Genomic DNA, 14,746 nt, shown 5'->3' on the forward strand with positions numbered 1-14,746 from the left:
GAGCAATAGTAATTATTCCACTACTGCCTATGGTTACAGGATCAAAGCTCTGCAGCAATCTAAAGGTACCAATCAATTCAGTTAATTATGTAGTTTAAGAGAAAATATGAAATACAATTTATGCATGTGTTTCTGGGCTAAGAGGAGTATGTAACACAATGCACAGACATCACTACTGAATATGAGCCCTGTGCCTTAGCCAGAGGGCTTCCCAGTGGCACTAATGGTAAAGAACCTGCATGGCAGTACAGGAGATGTAAGAGACTTGGGTTCGGTCCCTGGGCCAGGAAGATGCCCTGGAGGAGGGCATGGCAACCCACTCCAGTATTCTTGCCTGGAGAATCCCATAGACAGAGGAGCCTGGAAAGCTACAGTCTATAGGGTCACAAAGAGTCAGATGTGACTGAAATGACTTAACACGCATACACAGAACTTATCCAGGATCAGGCTTCTCAAGCACAGCCTATATTTCCAATATCAGAATCACATGGGCTCCACTTACAGATGAAGGTTTCAGGATATCATCCTAGACCTAAGCATCCAATTCTCTGGGAGTACATTTTATTAATAGTAAGCAGTCCATGTGGTCCTGATACATAGTAATGTCTAAGAGCCACAAGTAAAAGCTCAAAGTGGTTCAAGAAACCAAGTAGAAAGAAAGAGATAGGGCAGCACCTCCTCCCTCTGGCTGAGGGACTCAAGGCAGAGGCTACTGTGTTCACAGAGATTCAATAAACTACTTTATCTGCATTTCACTCAGGTATCTGGGTATTTCTTTTTCTGATGGATTAGGTTGGCCATCAGTGCAAAGGGCAACTGGGGGAAGCTGTAAACCTTAAGGCAATTTCCTTGTTTCTCTCTATATAAATGAAATAAAATTCCATCCAAGTTGACTCTAAAATACAGTAAGAATGGGCATCAACTTTAAAAATTGTGTCCTTTATTATCCTTCTGAGAGATATCAAATTTAATCTTTGCTGCTTGTTTAATCTCTGAATACATTTGGTGCAGGAAGACTTAGAAAACCCATTCTACTAAGAGGGAAAAATTTTCTGAAGCCCTAGTATATTTCAGCATTCAATGGCCCCAGTTGGACTGTGAAGAAGGCTGAGCACCGAAGAATTGATGCTTTTGAACTGTGGTGTTGGAGAAGACTCTTGAGAGTCCCTTGGACTGCAAGGAGATCCAACCAGTTCATTCTGAAGGAGATCAGCCCTGGGATTTCTTTGGAAGGAATGATGCTAAAGCTGAAACTCCAGTACTTTGGCCACCTCATGCAAAGAGTTGACTCATTGGAAAAGACTGTGATGCTGGAAGGGATTGGGGGCAAGAGGAGAAGGGGACGACAGAGGATGAGATGGCTGGATGGCATCACTGACTCGATGGACGTGAGTCTGGGTGAACTCCGGGAGTTGGTGATGGACAGGGAGGCCTGGCGTGCTGCAATTCATGGGGTCACAAAGAGTCGGACACGACTGAGTGACTGACCTGATCTGATCTGATCTGATCCTGAAGGAAATTCAACATCAAGTTAAATATGTGATATTAGAGTTTCCCAAAACACAATTGTTAACTTCAGTAGATGTGTTTAGTTCATATTATACCTAAACTATAGATTTATTTCATTAAACTATCCTTGTGTGATATTGAGATTGCATTGACCGAAACTATGAGTATGAAAAAATGCATAAATATTAGAATTGTTCATATTATGAGAAGAAGATAATTAAAAGTGAAAACACTTGCCTACAGGAAGGGTTAGGACATTGATGGGGAAAAAAAATCTAGTGTCACTTTTATGCTCTAGTTATTAATTTTTCTCCTATGGTTTTAGCACCTTTATGAAGCAGATAAAATTCTGTTTTCAGTTCCCCCAAAATGTTCTATGTTATGCCATCAATTACTAAATTTATGATTCTGGTTTAATTCCTTTCTCATTTACACATGTGTTTAAAAGTCTCCGTTTTCTTTCAGGTGAAGCTGGTAAGGAGACAACATAGAGACAGGAAACAAGACACTGAGAACAGATTTCATTCTCTTGGGCCTTTTCCCAGGAAGGAGACATACTGATCTCATCCTCCTCATCTACATCATTGGAAATACCAGCTTGATCCTTCCCATCTGGACAGATCCCTACTTTCATACCTCCATGTATTTCCTCCTTAGCCAATTCTCTCTCATTGACCTGATTTTCATCTCTTGCACAGTCCCCAAAATGGTGGTCAACTTTTTCTCAGGGAAGAGAAACCATTTCCCTGATTGGCCGTGGGGCCCGAATCTTCTTTACCTTGACTCTTGGGATAGCAGAGTGTCTCCTCCTGACACTCATTGCTTATGACCGCTATGTGGCTACCTGTCATCCTCTCAAATACTCAATCATCATCAGCCACTGGGTTTTCCAGCTGGTGGCTGTGGGGTCCTGGGTGGGAGGGGCTCTGGCACCCTTGGTCCACACGGCTTATGCCATGCACGTTCCCCTCTGTGGCTCCTGAGAGCTCTACCACTTTTTTTGTGAAGTCAAAGCCCTTGTGAAGCTGTCTTGTGAGGACATATCTGCCTATGAGAAAGGAGTAGTAGTGACCAGCATCGTTGTGGTTCTTCTCCCCACAAGCCTCATTCTGACTTCCTATACTCTCGTCTTCCTCCAGGTCCTGCAAATGAACTCCCCTGAAGGCAGGAACTAGGCCCTGGCTGCTGCTCCTCCCATCTTACTGTGGTCACGTTTTACTATGCCCCAGCCATGCTAATATACATGAGGCCTGATCTTCTCACACCTCTGTTCTGAACCAGGCTCTCTTTGTTTGACCATCCTCACCTCGATGCTGAACCCCCTCATCTATAGGCTAAGGAACAGGGAAGTTGTGGGCTCAATAAGGAAGATGCTCAGGATGCACCCTATTTCAGAGCAGGCTCCTATGTCCCATTGAGTAGACAGTTCAGAGTTAAGATCTACCTGAGAGGTGGTAGGATCTGATAAAACCCAATGAAACTCTCCCTGTCTTCATCTTCTCTCTACAAATGTTGAATTTATACCCTCTCTCCTGATAAAGTCAGTTTGAAATAACTAAATCAATGAGTTATCTGAGAGTAGAGGAGCACAAAACTATACCACTTTGAAGTAAATATATATGAGGCCCGAATAACAACCAGTTCTCTGTGTAAAAATAGCCTTTCTCCTAATCCTGTGAGCTTGCTTCATTTGTGTTGCTGGAATGATAGATCCCTCTTCTTTTGTTCATTTTTTAAAACTTATTTGATGACTGGAGGAAAATTGTTTTACCATGTTGGGTTGGTTTCTACCACACAACAACCCAATTCAGCCATCAGTTCAGTTCAGTTGCTCAGTCGTGTCTGACCCTTTGCGACCCCATGGACTGCAGCACGCCAGGCCTCCCTGTCCATCACCAACTCCCAGAGTTTACTCAAACTCACGACCATTGAGTTGGTGATGCCATCCAACCATCTCATCCTCTGTCGTCCCCTTCTCCTCCCGCCTTCAATCTTTCCCAGCACCCAGGTCTTTTCCAGTGAGTCAGTGATTCACATCAGGTGGCCAAAGTATTGGAGTTTCAGCTTCAACATCAGTCCTTCCAATGAACACCCAAGACTGATCTCCTTTAGGATGGACTGGTTGGATCTCCTTGCAGTCCAAGGGACTCTCAAGAGTCTTCTCCAACACCACAGTTCAAAAGCATCAATTCTTCAGTGCTCAGCTTTCTTTATACTCCAACTCTCACATCCATAAACGACTACTGGAAAAACCATAGCCTTGACCAGACGGACCTTTGTTGACAAAGTAATGTCTCCGTTTTTTTAATATGCTATCTAGGTTGGTTATAACTTTCCTTCCAAGGAGTAAGTGTCTTTTAGTTTCATGGCTGCAATCACCATCTGCAGTGATTTTGGAGCCCCCCAAAATAAAGTCAGCCACTGTTTCCACTGTTTCTCCATCTGTTTGCCATGAAGTGATGGGACCAGATGACATAATCTTAATTTTCTGAATCCAGGTTAAATCAATATTCGATATTTTGTAATGTAATTGACTCCTAAAAATTCATCTTAAGGCTATTATGGCCAATTAGGATATATTGTTCACACTCAGTATTACATTTAACCATAAGGACAATTTGATGAGAAAGTCTATTGTTATCACCAATTTGTAGATGAGGAAACAGAAGTGAGGAAGTCAATGGAAATTTCCCAGGTCATGCAGGTACTAAAAAGTGGTGAATCAGAGTTTAAATCTCACTTTGCTTTTTAATCACCATCCTGCTGAGCAGACGGCTGAGAGTGACTTTTTTCCCTGAATGAATTTGGCTTTGCCCCCCCCCCCCCCCCCCCGGTACGCTGAGCTAATTACCTACCAGGGCTGGACTGAGCTGACACATTCCCCAGAGAGTTCACAGTATCTCTCTTGTCCACAGTGCTGTATTTAATCTCTGCTTCATGGCCTACCAGAGATATTCTGGATCAGCTATGAGCTTGCAGTACCAACTTCACCGAGATCATCAGTTATAAGACTTTATTCTACTCACAAAGAGCCTAATGTTTGACTTGATGAGCTGCACAATACAAAGGAAGATATAGAAGAATTAAGAATCTCCAGGAGGTGACAAGGATGACAACACGTATGATAACAAGGTAGCCCACAGTGGAGAAACAAGTAATTGTCTTGCACTGTTGTGGGGAGACACAGGAATTAGAAATAATTTGTGACGCTCTGTGTGGGGTAACATCTTCAAAGTGCTTCAGAACAAACTCCCAGATGTATGATAAAACCCTCCTGGAGAGTTGAGCAGCTGCATGAGAATTTAGTGAATTGCCAGACCCTGAGGCAGATTATCGGAGAAGGCAATGGCACCCCACTCCAGTACTCTTGCCTGGAAAATCCCATGGACCGAGGAGCCTGGTAGGCTGCAGTCCATGGGGTCGCTAAGAGTCAGACATGACTGAGTGACTTCACTTTCACTTTCATGCATTGGAGAAGGAAATGGCAACCCACTCCAGTATTCTTGCCTGGAGAATCCCAGGGAGGGGGGAGCCTGGTGGATTGCCGTCTATGGGGTCGCACAGAGTTGGACACGACTGAAGCGACTTAGCAGCAGCAGCAGAGGCATTATATGTGATAAGTTCATGGGTCATTTGTATTTACATATACACAGTTTATAATGCTATTAAACTGATCAACTACTAGTTAGTTAGTAACTGGTGAGTTTAAGAAAAATAGTTAAACTCTTTGTGTTATAAACATAGGTGCAATCCTTTGTTCTCAGAAATGTGGTTTAGAGTCTCTTTTTTGCCCACCTGAAAATAAACATTGTTAATTGTCTATATTCCAATATAAAATAGAAAGTTTTTTTTTTAAAGTCATCTTTGTTGTTTTCTAGGCTTTGGAAAGAAGTTCTAACTAAGTCAAGTTTCAAAAAGAGCATCTTATTATTCAGGCTTCCTTCGTGACTCAGTGGTAAAGAATCCACCTGCCAATTCAGGAGCTGTGGATTTGAACCCTGGGTCAGAAAGATCCTCCACATATATATGGAATTTAGAAAGATGGTAATGATAACCCTGTATGCGAGAGAGCAAAAGAGACACAGATGTATAGAACAGTCTTTTGGACTCTGTGGGAGAGGGCAAGGGTGGGATGATTTGGGAGAATGGCATTGAAACATGTATATTATCATATGTGAAACAGATCGCCAGTCCAGGTTCGATGCATGATATGGGGTGCTTGAGGCTTGTGCCTTGGGATGACCCAGAGGGATGGGATGGGGAGGGAGGTTGGAGCGGGGGGTGGTTCAGGATGGGGAACACATATACACCCATGGCAGATTCAAGTCAATGTATGGCAAAATCAACAGAATATTGTAAAGTACTTAGCCTCCAATTAAAATAAATAAATTTATATTTAAAAAAATAAAAGAAAGGTCCTCCAGAGAAGGAAATGGCAACCCACTCCAGTATTCTTGCCTGGGAAATTCCATGGACAGAGGAGCCTGGTGGGCTACAATCCACAGAGTCCCAAAAAGAATCAAACACATCTTAACATCTTTGTTGTTTTCTAGGCTTTGGAAAGAAGTTCTAACCAAACCTAGTTTCAAAAAAAGAATCATATTATTCAATATAGTCATAACTATTTAAAATACTGGCTTCAGATTTACACATTCACCAATGTATGCTCAAATTCATGCTTGGATTTGTAAATTCAACATACAATCATAAAGGCCAGGGCAGGGCTGCATAGAACCCTCTCCCTAGTCACTCATTTGTGAGATGAACTCAGTTCATTTGCTTACTTTAACACAATGCTATCATGTTGGAAAATCACTTTTTCAATTCTTTAAACTTAGATATATGTATGAGATAGCCATATCCAGAGCTGGAAAATTCATGCTGTTCATTTTGATTTTGCACAGGCCACCTCCCCTTAGTCGAAAGCCAGCTCCACTCCAGTCCTTGCTGAGCAGCTCTGGGACCTTAGTTGTGCATAGAAGTTGGAGGAGCTGAAGAATGAGGCCAACTTGGATTTGGAAAATCATGGAAAATGCCAGCAGATAAAGAGTTTCTTGGGAGTAGAACATCAATGTCAGCACCAGGAGCATGTGATTAAGCCATTTATATAATGATACTCTGCTAGGAATTCTGGTCTTTATCTTTGTTTTTTCAACTCTCTATGTATAGAAGCTTTTCATCCTTTTCTGTGTCCCATAAATTCTGACTGAGTGCCTGGTACCTGCCAGGTTCTTTATTGGCACTGAGGAAGCAATACTTAATCAACACTTTGCCCTCAGAGAACCTGCATGTTCATGGAGGGAACAAACGATAGATAAATAAACATGCAAATAATAGTAAGATTTCAGATGGTGAAGGAATATAAAATAAGGGTTAGGGAATAAAGCAAGCCAGTGATATGCTTTCAATAGAATGATCAGGCAGACATATTGTGCAAATAATGTTCGTGAGAAGATGGATGAAAAAGGATACTTCTTCCATCACCAGTTGTTACTTTTCATTCTGTGTTGCCATCATGTCTCTCTACTTCCCAGATTTCTCCCTTATCTTTACTTATCCCACCGTCACTTCTTGATATCTTTCTACAGAACTAGGCAGTAAAATTTCTCACCCATATCCAGGCCACCTGCTTGTGATCTCTGAGTTCCCTAAGGATAAATCTAGACTTAGTTGGAGAATCTAGAAGCAATAAATATGCCAACATCCCAGATCCCAGTGGTGGCTGTGCATTAAAATCCACTTTGAAAGAAGTCTGGGTGTATATCACACTACCAAGATGTATGGAATTTTCGTACTGAATGAAGATCACACTTCTAATCCTTAACAAAATTATAGCAACAATGTGCCAAACAATGCTAAACAATATGACCAAAATATATTTTCTTCATTTGCATTGACTATCCTGTCAGATGGATTGCTAAATAATGTTTTTAAATATCTGCTGCTGCTGCTGCTAAGTCGCTTCAGTCGTGTCTGACTGTGCGACCCCATAGACGGTAGCCCATCAGACTCCCCTGTCCCTGGGGTTCTCCAGGCAAGAACACTGGAGTGAGTTGCCATTTCCTTCTCCAATGCATGAAAGTGAAAAGTGAAAGTGAAGTTGCTCAGTGGTGTCTGACTCCTAGCGACCCCATGGACTGCAGCCCACCAGGCCCCTCTATCCATGGGATTTTCCAGGCAAAAGTACTGGAGTGGGTTGCCATTGCCTTCTCCTTTTAAATATCAGTGGATGCCAAATCATTAATCTGGCCCACATTTAAATATACTACTATATATTTGAATTCACTTCATTAATATTTGATTTTGGGAAAAGATAAAAGTCAGTGGTATATTTACAAAGGAAGAGCAGTCTCACTTTCTGTGTTTTTCTCCCTTGATCCTCCAGATCAAACCAGTCAACTAAGACATGAAGCAAGGAAATGAATCCTCCATTACTGACTTCATTCTCTTGGGCCTCTTCTCAGACTCCAGGCATCCTGGCCTTCTCGTCACCATAATTCTCTTCATTCTTGGGGTTGCCATCACTGGAAACTCAGTCTTGGCCCTACTGGTCTGGTGTGATGCCCACCTTCACACCCCTATGTATTTCCTACTCAGCCAGCTCTCTCTCATGGACCTCACCCTAATCTCCACCACTGTCCCGAAGATGGTCACTGATTTCTTCTCTGGACAGAGTTTCATCTCTCACATTGGCTGTGGAGCCCAACTCTTTCTTTACTTGATGCTAGGAGTGGCTGAGTGTGTTCTCCTGACACTTATGGCCTTTGACCACTGTCTGGCCATCTGTTACCCCCTCAGATACCCAGTCATCATGACCCCCAGAGTCTGTTTGCAAATGGCCATTGGTTCATGGTTTGGGGGTATGCTCATCTCCCTTATGCACACAGTTTATGCTATGAATTTCTCTACTTGTGACTCCAGGGAGGTTCACCATTTCTTCTGTGAGATTATGGCCCTTCTGAAGCTCTCTTGTGAGGATACCTCAACCTATGAGAAGGTGGTGTTGGCATCTGGCATTGTTTTCCTCCTCATACCTTTTGGACTCATCTTGACCTCCTACATCCTCATCTTTCTCACTGTCCTCCATATGAATGCCCCTGAGGGAAGAAACAAAGCTCTGGCCACCTGCTCTTCCCACCTCAGTGTAGTGAGCCTCTACTTTGGTCCAGCTATGATCATCTACACGACCCCAGGTTCCTCTCTCCCCGCAGATGTGGACCAGTGTCTCTTTGTGTTTGATGTTATCATCACCCCCATGCTCAACCCCCTTATCTATAGCCTGAGGAACAAGGAGGTATTGGAGGCTCTGAGGAACATTCTATGGAGAAAGCTGATGTTTATAGTGAAAAGATGATGCCACTTTTTTTTTTTTTTTTAAAGAACTCCTATTCTCTATTGTTCCCCATTTAATGCTGATGCTATTAGGAAAAATTTAACTCTGGATTTTCAGTTTTCAACAATGTTAAAGAAATGACACTTTTTCTTTCAGATTTCAAGTAATGTGAACCATACTACAATGGCAACAGGGAAATTCCTATTTAACAGTGTTATGCTACTTGACTGATCATAACATACATATCCAATTTTCCCAGAGCTCACAAATCAAATTCGTAAGGAAGCTGATGTAGGCATATATATTCAATAAGCTTTACAAAATTCAAGATAACCTGATAAATAACATGGTCCTAATGTACCTTTTCTAGCTGCTTTGGTGGCTCAGATGGTAAAGAATCTGTCTGCAACGCAGGAGACTCAGGTTTAACCCCTGGGTTGGAAAGATCCCCTGGAGAAAACAATGACTACCCACTCTAGTATCCTTGCTTGAAAAACACCATGGACAGAGGAGCCTGGCAAGCTACAGTTCATGGGGTTGCAAAAAGTTAGACATGACTGAGAAACTAACCATGCACGCACAATGTAGCTTTTCAATCACATGTCCTACACTTACCATCGATACACTCTAATTTGCACCATATTGGTATATTCAGGTTTGCACTTTTCAGATGATTTCATGAGTTCTCAATTTTATTATTCAGTTCAGTCCCTCCGTCATATCCAATTCTTTGCGACTCCATGGACTGCAGCATGCCAGGCTTCCCTGTCCATCACCAACTCCTGAAGCTTGTTCAAACTCATGTTCATTGAGTCAGTGAAGCCATCCAACCATCTCATCCTCTGTCATCCCCTTCTCCTCCTGCCTTCAATCTTCCACAGAATCAGGGTCTTTTCTAAGTCAGTTCTTCGCATCAGGTGGCCAAAGTAGTGGAGCTTCAGCTTCAGCATCAGTCCTTCCAGTGAATATTCAGGACTGATTTCATTTAAGACTGAATGGTTTGATCTTGCAGTCCACGGGACTCTCAAGAGTCTTCTCTAACACCACAGTTCAAAAACATCAATTCTTGGGCACTCAGCTTTCTCTATGGTCCAACTCTAACATCCATACATGACTCCTGGAAAAACCACAGCTTTGATTGTATGGACCTTTGTCAGTAATGTCTCTGCTTTTTAATATGCGGTCTAGGTTTTTCATAGCTTTTCTTCCAAGGAGCAAATATCTTTTAATTTCATGACTGCAGTCACCATCTGCAGTGATTTTGGAACCCCCCAAAATAAAGTCTGTCACTGTTTCCATTGCCTCCCCATATATTTGCCATGAAGTGATGGGACCAGATGCCATGATCTTTGTTTTTTGAATGTTGAGTTTTAAGCCAGCTTTTTCACTATCCTTTTTCACTTTCATCAAGAGGTTCTTCAGTTCATCTTTGCTTTCTGCCATAAGGGTGGTGTCATGTGCATATCTGAGGTTATTGATATTTCTCCCTGCAGTCTTGATTCCAGCTTGTGCTTCATCCAGTCCAGGATTTCACATGATGTACTCTGCATCATGTAAGGCTCACCACACTGAGGTGGGAAGAGCAGGTGGCCAGAGCTTTTTTTCTGCCCTCAGGAGAATTCATATGGAAGACAGTAAAATAAGTCAAATAAGCAAGGTGACATGATACAGCCTTGACATACTCCTTTCCCAATTTGGAACTAGCCCATTGTTCCATGTCCAATTCTAACTGTTGCTTATTGGCCTCCATACACATTTCTCAGGAGGCAGGTAGGTTGGTCTGGTATTCCCATCTGTAGAATAATTTTCCACTGTTTGTTGTGAGCCACACAGTCAAAGGCTTTAGTATAGTCAATGAAGCAGAAGTAGACAGAGCAGGATCACTCTGATGGACTATGTGAGTGTGCACAGCTCTGTGATTTACAAGGGATCTGAAGGTAGTGATACCATCTCTTGCACAAGGGAAACTTCTAATTATGCCTAATATAAGCATTTAACACTGTTGCCTGTGCAATGTTCTAAAATATATACTCAGCAATTCTTTTAATCTGCACATCATTCCTGTGTTGTGGATATGTTTTAGTCCAATTTTAAAAAGGAAAGAAGAGAGACATCAAAGGACAATTCCTCTAGATCAAGGATATTAAGTATATGTAGTCATTTGGCATGCACTTCACACTCTGGTACTGATCTTTTAGAGATTATATTTTTAAATTGTTCCACAACACTGTTTCTGGTTATAGAGTTTATAAATCTAACCAAGTGTTTGCTAAACAGAAGATATTTCACTATTTAAAATAAACCACTTCTTGCAAGCTGTTTCTTAACAATCTCCCCCATCATGACCTTGTGTCTCTCCTTGTGCAGCATCATCTAGTACTAGGAATTAACTTAATAATAGGTTTAAACTTTACACAGACTAGGGTGACTTCTGGGAAACTGGAAAAAATCATATTTTTCAGATTCTTCCCTAAATACTGGTGTTATGATTAGTCATTCTGTTCTAGTTGAGCTGACTTAAGAGATGCTTGAATTGGGAGGATTCATGGGCAAATGGGAAAATTCCATATGTGAGAAGGAAAAGGTGAACACAGACCATATTCAATTATGAAAATGCTTTTCCTAACTCAGATTATCAAGGCCTCTACTATTCATCTTCAAAAGAATCTTCTTTATTTTCCATGAGGCATCATAAGACTGAGTGAAAATAATGACTTTTCAAAATGTAAAATCATAATACTTCTGTTGAAGCTGTGTCTGCAAAGGACCTCAAGGTGATGATTGGATTAGTTCTTAAAAAAATACACATGATGCATGTGAAATAGAGAGCTAGTGGGAAGTTGCTACATAACACAGGAGCCCAGTCTGGCATTCTGTGATCACCTAGAATGTGAGACTGGAGGAGTGGAGGTAGGGGAGACACACACACACACACACACACACACACACACACATATATAATTACTTTGTCAACAAAGATCCATCTAGTCAAGGCTATGGTTTTTCCAGTAGTCATGTATGGATGTGAGAGTTGGACTATAAAGAAAGCTGAGCGCTGAAGAATTGATGCTTTTGAACTGTGGTGTTGGAGAAGACTCTTGAGAGTCCCTTGGACTGCAAGGAGATCCAACCAGTCCATCCTAAAGGAAATCAGTCCTGAATATTCATTGGAAGGACTGATGTTGAAGCTGAAACTCCAATACTTTGGCCACCTGATGCAAAGAGCTGACTCATTTGAAAAGACCCTGATGCTGGGAAAGATTGGAGGGCAGGAGGAGAAGGGGACGAGAGAGGATGAGATCATTGGATGGCCTCACATACTCAATGGACATGGGTTTGGGTAGACTCTGGCAGTTGGTGATGGACAGGGAGGCCTGGTGTGCTGCAGTTCATGGAGTCGCAAAGAGTTGGACGCGACTGAGCAACTGAACTGGAACTGGATATATATATGTACATATATATATATGTACAGGTATACATATATATAAGAAGAAAGAAAGGAAAGATGGAGATCTCAAATTAACAAAACATAATGAAAGAGAAAAAATAATAACCAATATATCCCAAAATACAAAAAAAATAAAAATAAAAAATCTATACAAGAGAATGCTATGAACATTTGCCAACAAATTGCACAACCTAGAACAAATGGACATGTTTCTAGAAAGTTTCTAGACATATACAGCTGACCAAAATTTAATCAAGAAAAAAACTAGATAATTGGAACAAATCCATCACTAGACATACAATAAAATTTGCAGTTAAAAAAAAAAAACAAACTCCCTGCAGACAGAAGTCCAGGACTGAATGGCTTCACTGGGGAATTCTATCAAACATGCAAAGAAAAACTTACATCAACACTTTTCAAACTTTTCCAAAATATTGAACGAAAAGGAACATTCCCAAAGTCATTCTAAGAGACCACAATCACTGTGATTCCAAACCAGACAAACACACTCCCAAAAATATATACATAGGCCAACATCTTTGATTAATATAGATGCAAGGATTCTGAACAAAACATTAGCAAACTGAGTCCAACAGCACATAAAAAGAACCATACACATGTACACCTGTGGCAGATTCATGTTAAAACCAATACAATATTGTAAAGTAATTAGCCTCTAATTAAAATAAATAAATTTAATTAAAAAAAAAAACCATACATCATGATCAAGTCAGATTCATCCCAGGGTCACAAGGATGATTCAACACATGCAGATCAATCAGTGTGATACACCACACGAAACACCACAGAAACACATGATCTCATGAAACATGATACACCAGAGAAACCACATGATCATCTAAATAGATGCAGAAAAATCATTAGATGAAATTCAACATCTAGTCATGATAAAAACTCTCACCAAAGTGGGAGTAGAGGGAACATAGCACAATAAAAAGCTCTACATGGCAAACTCACAGCCAGCATAATACTCATCAATGAAAAGCTGAAACCATTCCTGCTAAAATCTGAAATAAGACAAGATGCTCACTCTCACCACTTCAATTCAACATAGTACTGGAAGTCTTAGTGATAGCAATAACACAAGAAAATAAAATAAAATATACCCATGTTGGAAGAAAAGAGGTAGAATTTGTCATTATATGCAGATTACAAGATACTCCATATAGAATACCCTATAGACTACATACAAACACTATTAAAAAGGATAAGCAAACTCAACGAGGTAGCAGGACACAAGATTAACATACAGAACTCTGTTGCATATCTTCACACTAATAATGAAATATCACAAAGAGAAAGTAAAAAAAAAAAACTTTAAAAATCACATCAAAAAATTAAATGAAATACTTAGGAATAAACCTGACCAAGGAGGTGAAAGACTCTATGCTGAGAACTGTTAAACACTGATAAAGGGAATATTCCATGCTTTTGGATTGAAAGAATTCATATTGTTAAAATGTCTATAATACTCAAAGCATTCTACAATTAAATGTGATCTAGAAGGCACAGTGGTAAAGAATCTGCTTGCCAATGCAGAAGATGCAAGAGACATGGGTTTGATCCCTGTGTCAGGAAGATCCCATAGTGTAGGAAATGGCAACCCAATCCAGTATACTTGCCTGGAACATTCCATGGATAGAGGAGCCTGGTGGGCTACCATTTATGAGACCATAGAGTCAGATTCGGACATGACTGAGCACACATGCAACGCACTATCAAATTATCCATGACATTTTCACAGAACTAGAGCAAATAATCCTAAAATTTATATAAAACCACAAAAGATCCAGAATTGTCAAAGCCATTTTGAGGAAAAAGAATAAAGCTGGAGGCATAACTTTTCCACACTTCAGACAATACTACAAATAGATAGTAATCAAAAAAGCATGGTATTGACAAAACAGACACATAGTTCAGTGGAAAAGTATAGCAGGCCCAGGAGTAAACACTCACACCTACAGTTATTCATTCTTTGACCAAGGATGCAAGAATATACAATGAAGAAAAGACAGTGTATCAAGAATGAGTGTTGGGAAAGCTGGACAGCTCAGGTAAATCAACAAAGTTTGAAAGTTCCTTCACACCATACACAAAAATAAGCTCAAAATGATGTAAAGACTTAAAAATAAGGTGTGCCACCATAAAACTCCTGGAAGAGAACATAGGCAAAACATTCTCTAACATAAATTGTAGCAATAATTTCTTAAGTCAGTCTCCCAAGGCAAAAGAAACAAAAGCAAAAATAAAAGGAACCTAATCAAATCTAAAAGCTTTTGCACAGCAAAGGAAACCATATATAAAATGAAAGATAATCTATGAGCTGGGAGAAAATATTTGCAAATGATGCAGCTGACATGGGTTTAATTTCCAAAATATACAAACAGCTATTACAGTTCAATATCAAATAAATAAACAATCCAATTGAAAAATGG

General features: G+C 40.5%; 1 protein-coding gene and 1 pseudogene across 1 annotated transcript; both read left to right on the forward strand.

Annotated features, from left to right (window-relative positions):
- Positions 1 to 1,669: 1,669 nt before the first annotated feature.
- LOC104983282 lies at positions 1,670 to 3,352 on the forward strand (annotated as a pseudogene).
- A 4,377-nt stretch (positions 3,353 to 7,729) lies between these two features.
- Positions 7,730 to 9,263, forward strand: LOC104983273 (olfactory receptor 2T29-like). Its single transcript, XM_010832702.1, has one exon. It carries the CDS (start codon positions 7,916 to 7,918, stop codon positions 8,861 to 8,863), a length of 948 nt encoding a protein of 315 aa, XP_010831004.1. The 5' UTR covers positions 7,730 to 7,915; the 3' UTR covers positions 8,864 to 9,263.
- The last annotated feature ends 5,483 nt before the right edge of the window (positions 9,264 to 14,746 follow it).

Source organism: Bison bison, unplaced genomic scaffold, assembly GCF_000754665.1.
Source record: "Bison bison bison isolate TAMUID 2011002044 unplaced genomic scaffold, Bison_UMD1.0 scf7180017862139, whole genome shotgun sequence".
Taxonomy (NCBI): Eukaryota; Metazoa; Chordata; class Mammalia; order Artiodactyla; family Bovidae; genus Bison; species Bison bison.

What these genes read in the sequence shown, in the direction of transcription:
- LOC104983273 (XM_010832702.1), top strand. Translation starts at nt 7,916, where the DNA reads ATGAAGCAAGGAAATGAATCCTCCATTACTGACTTCATTCTCTTGGGC.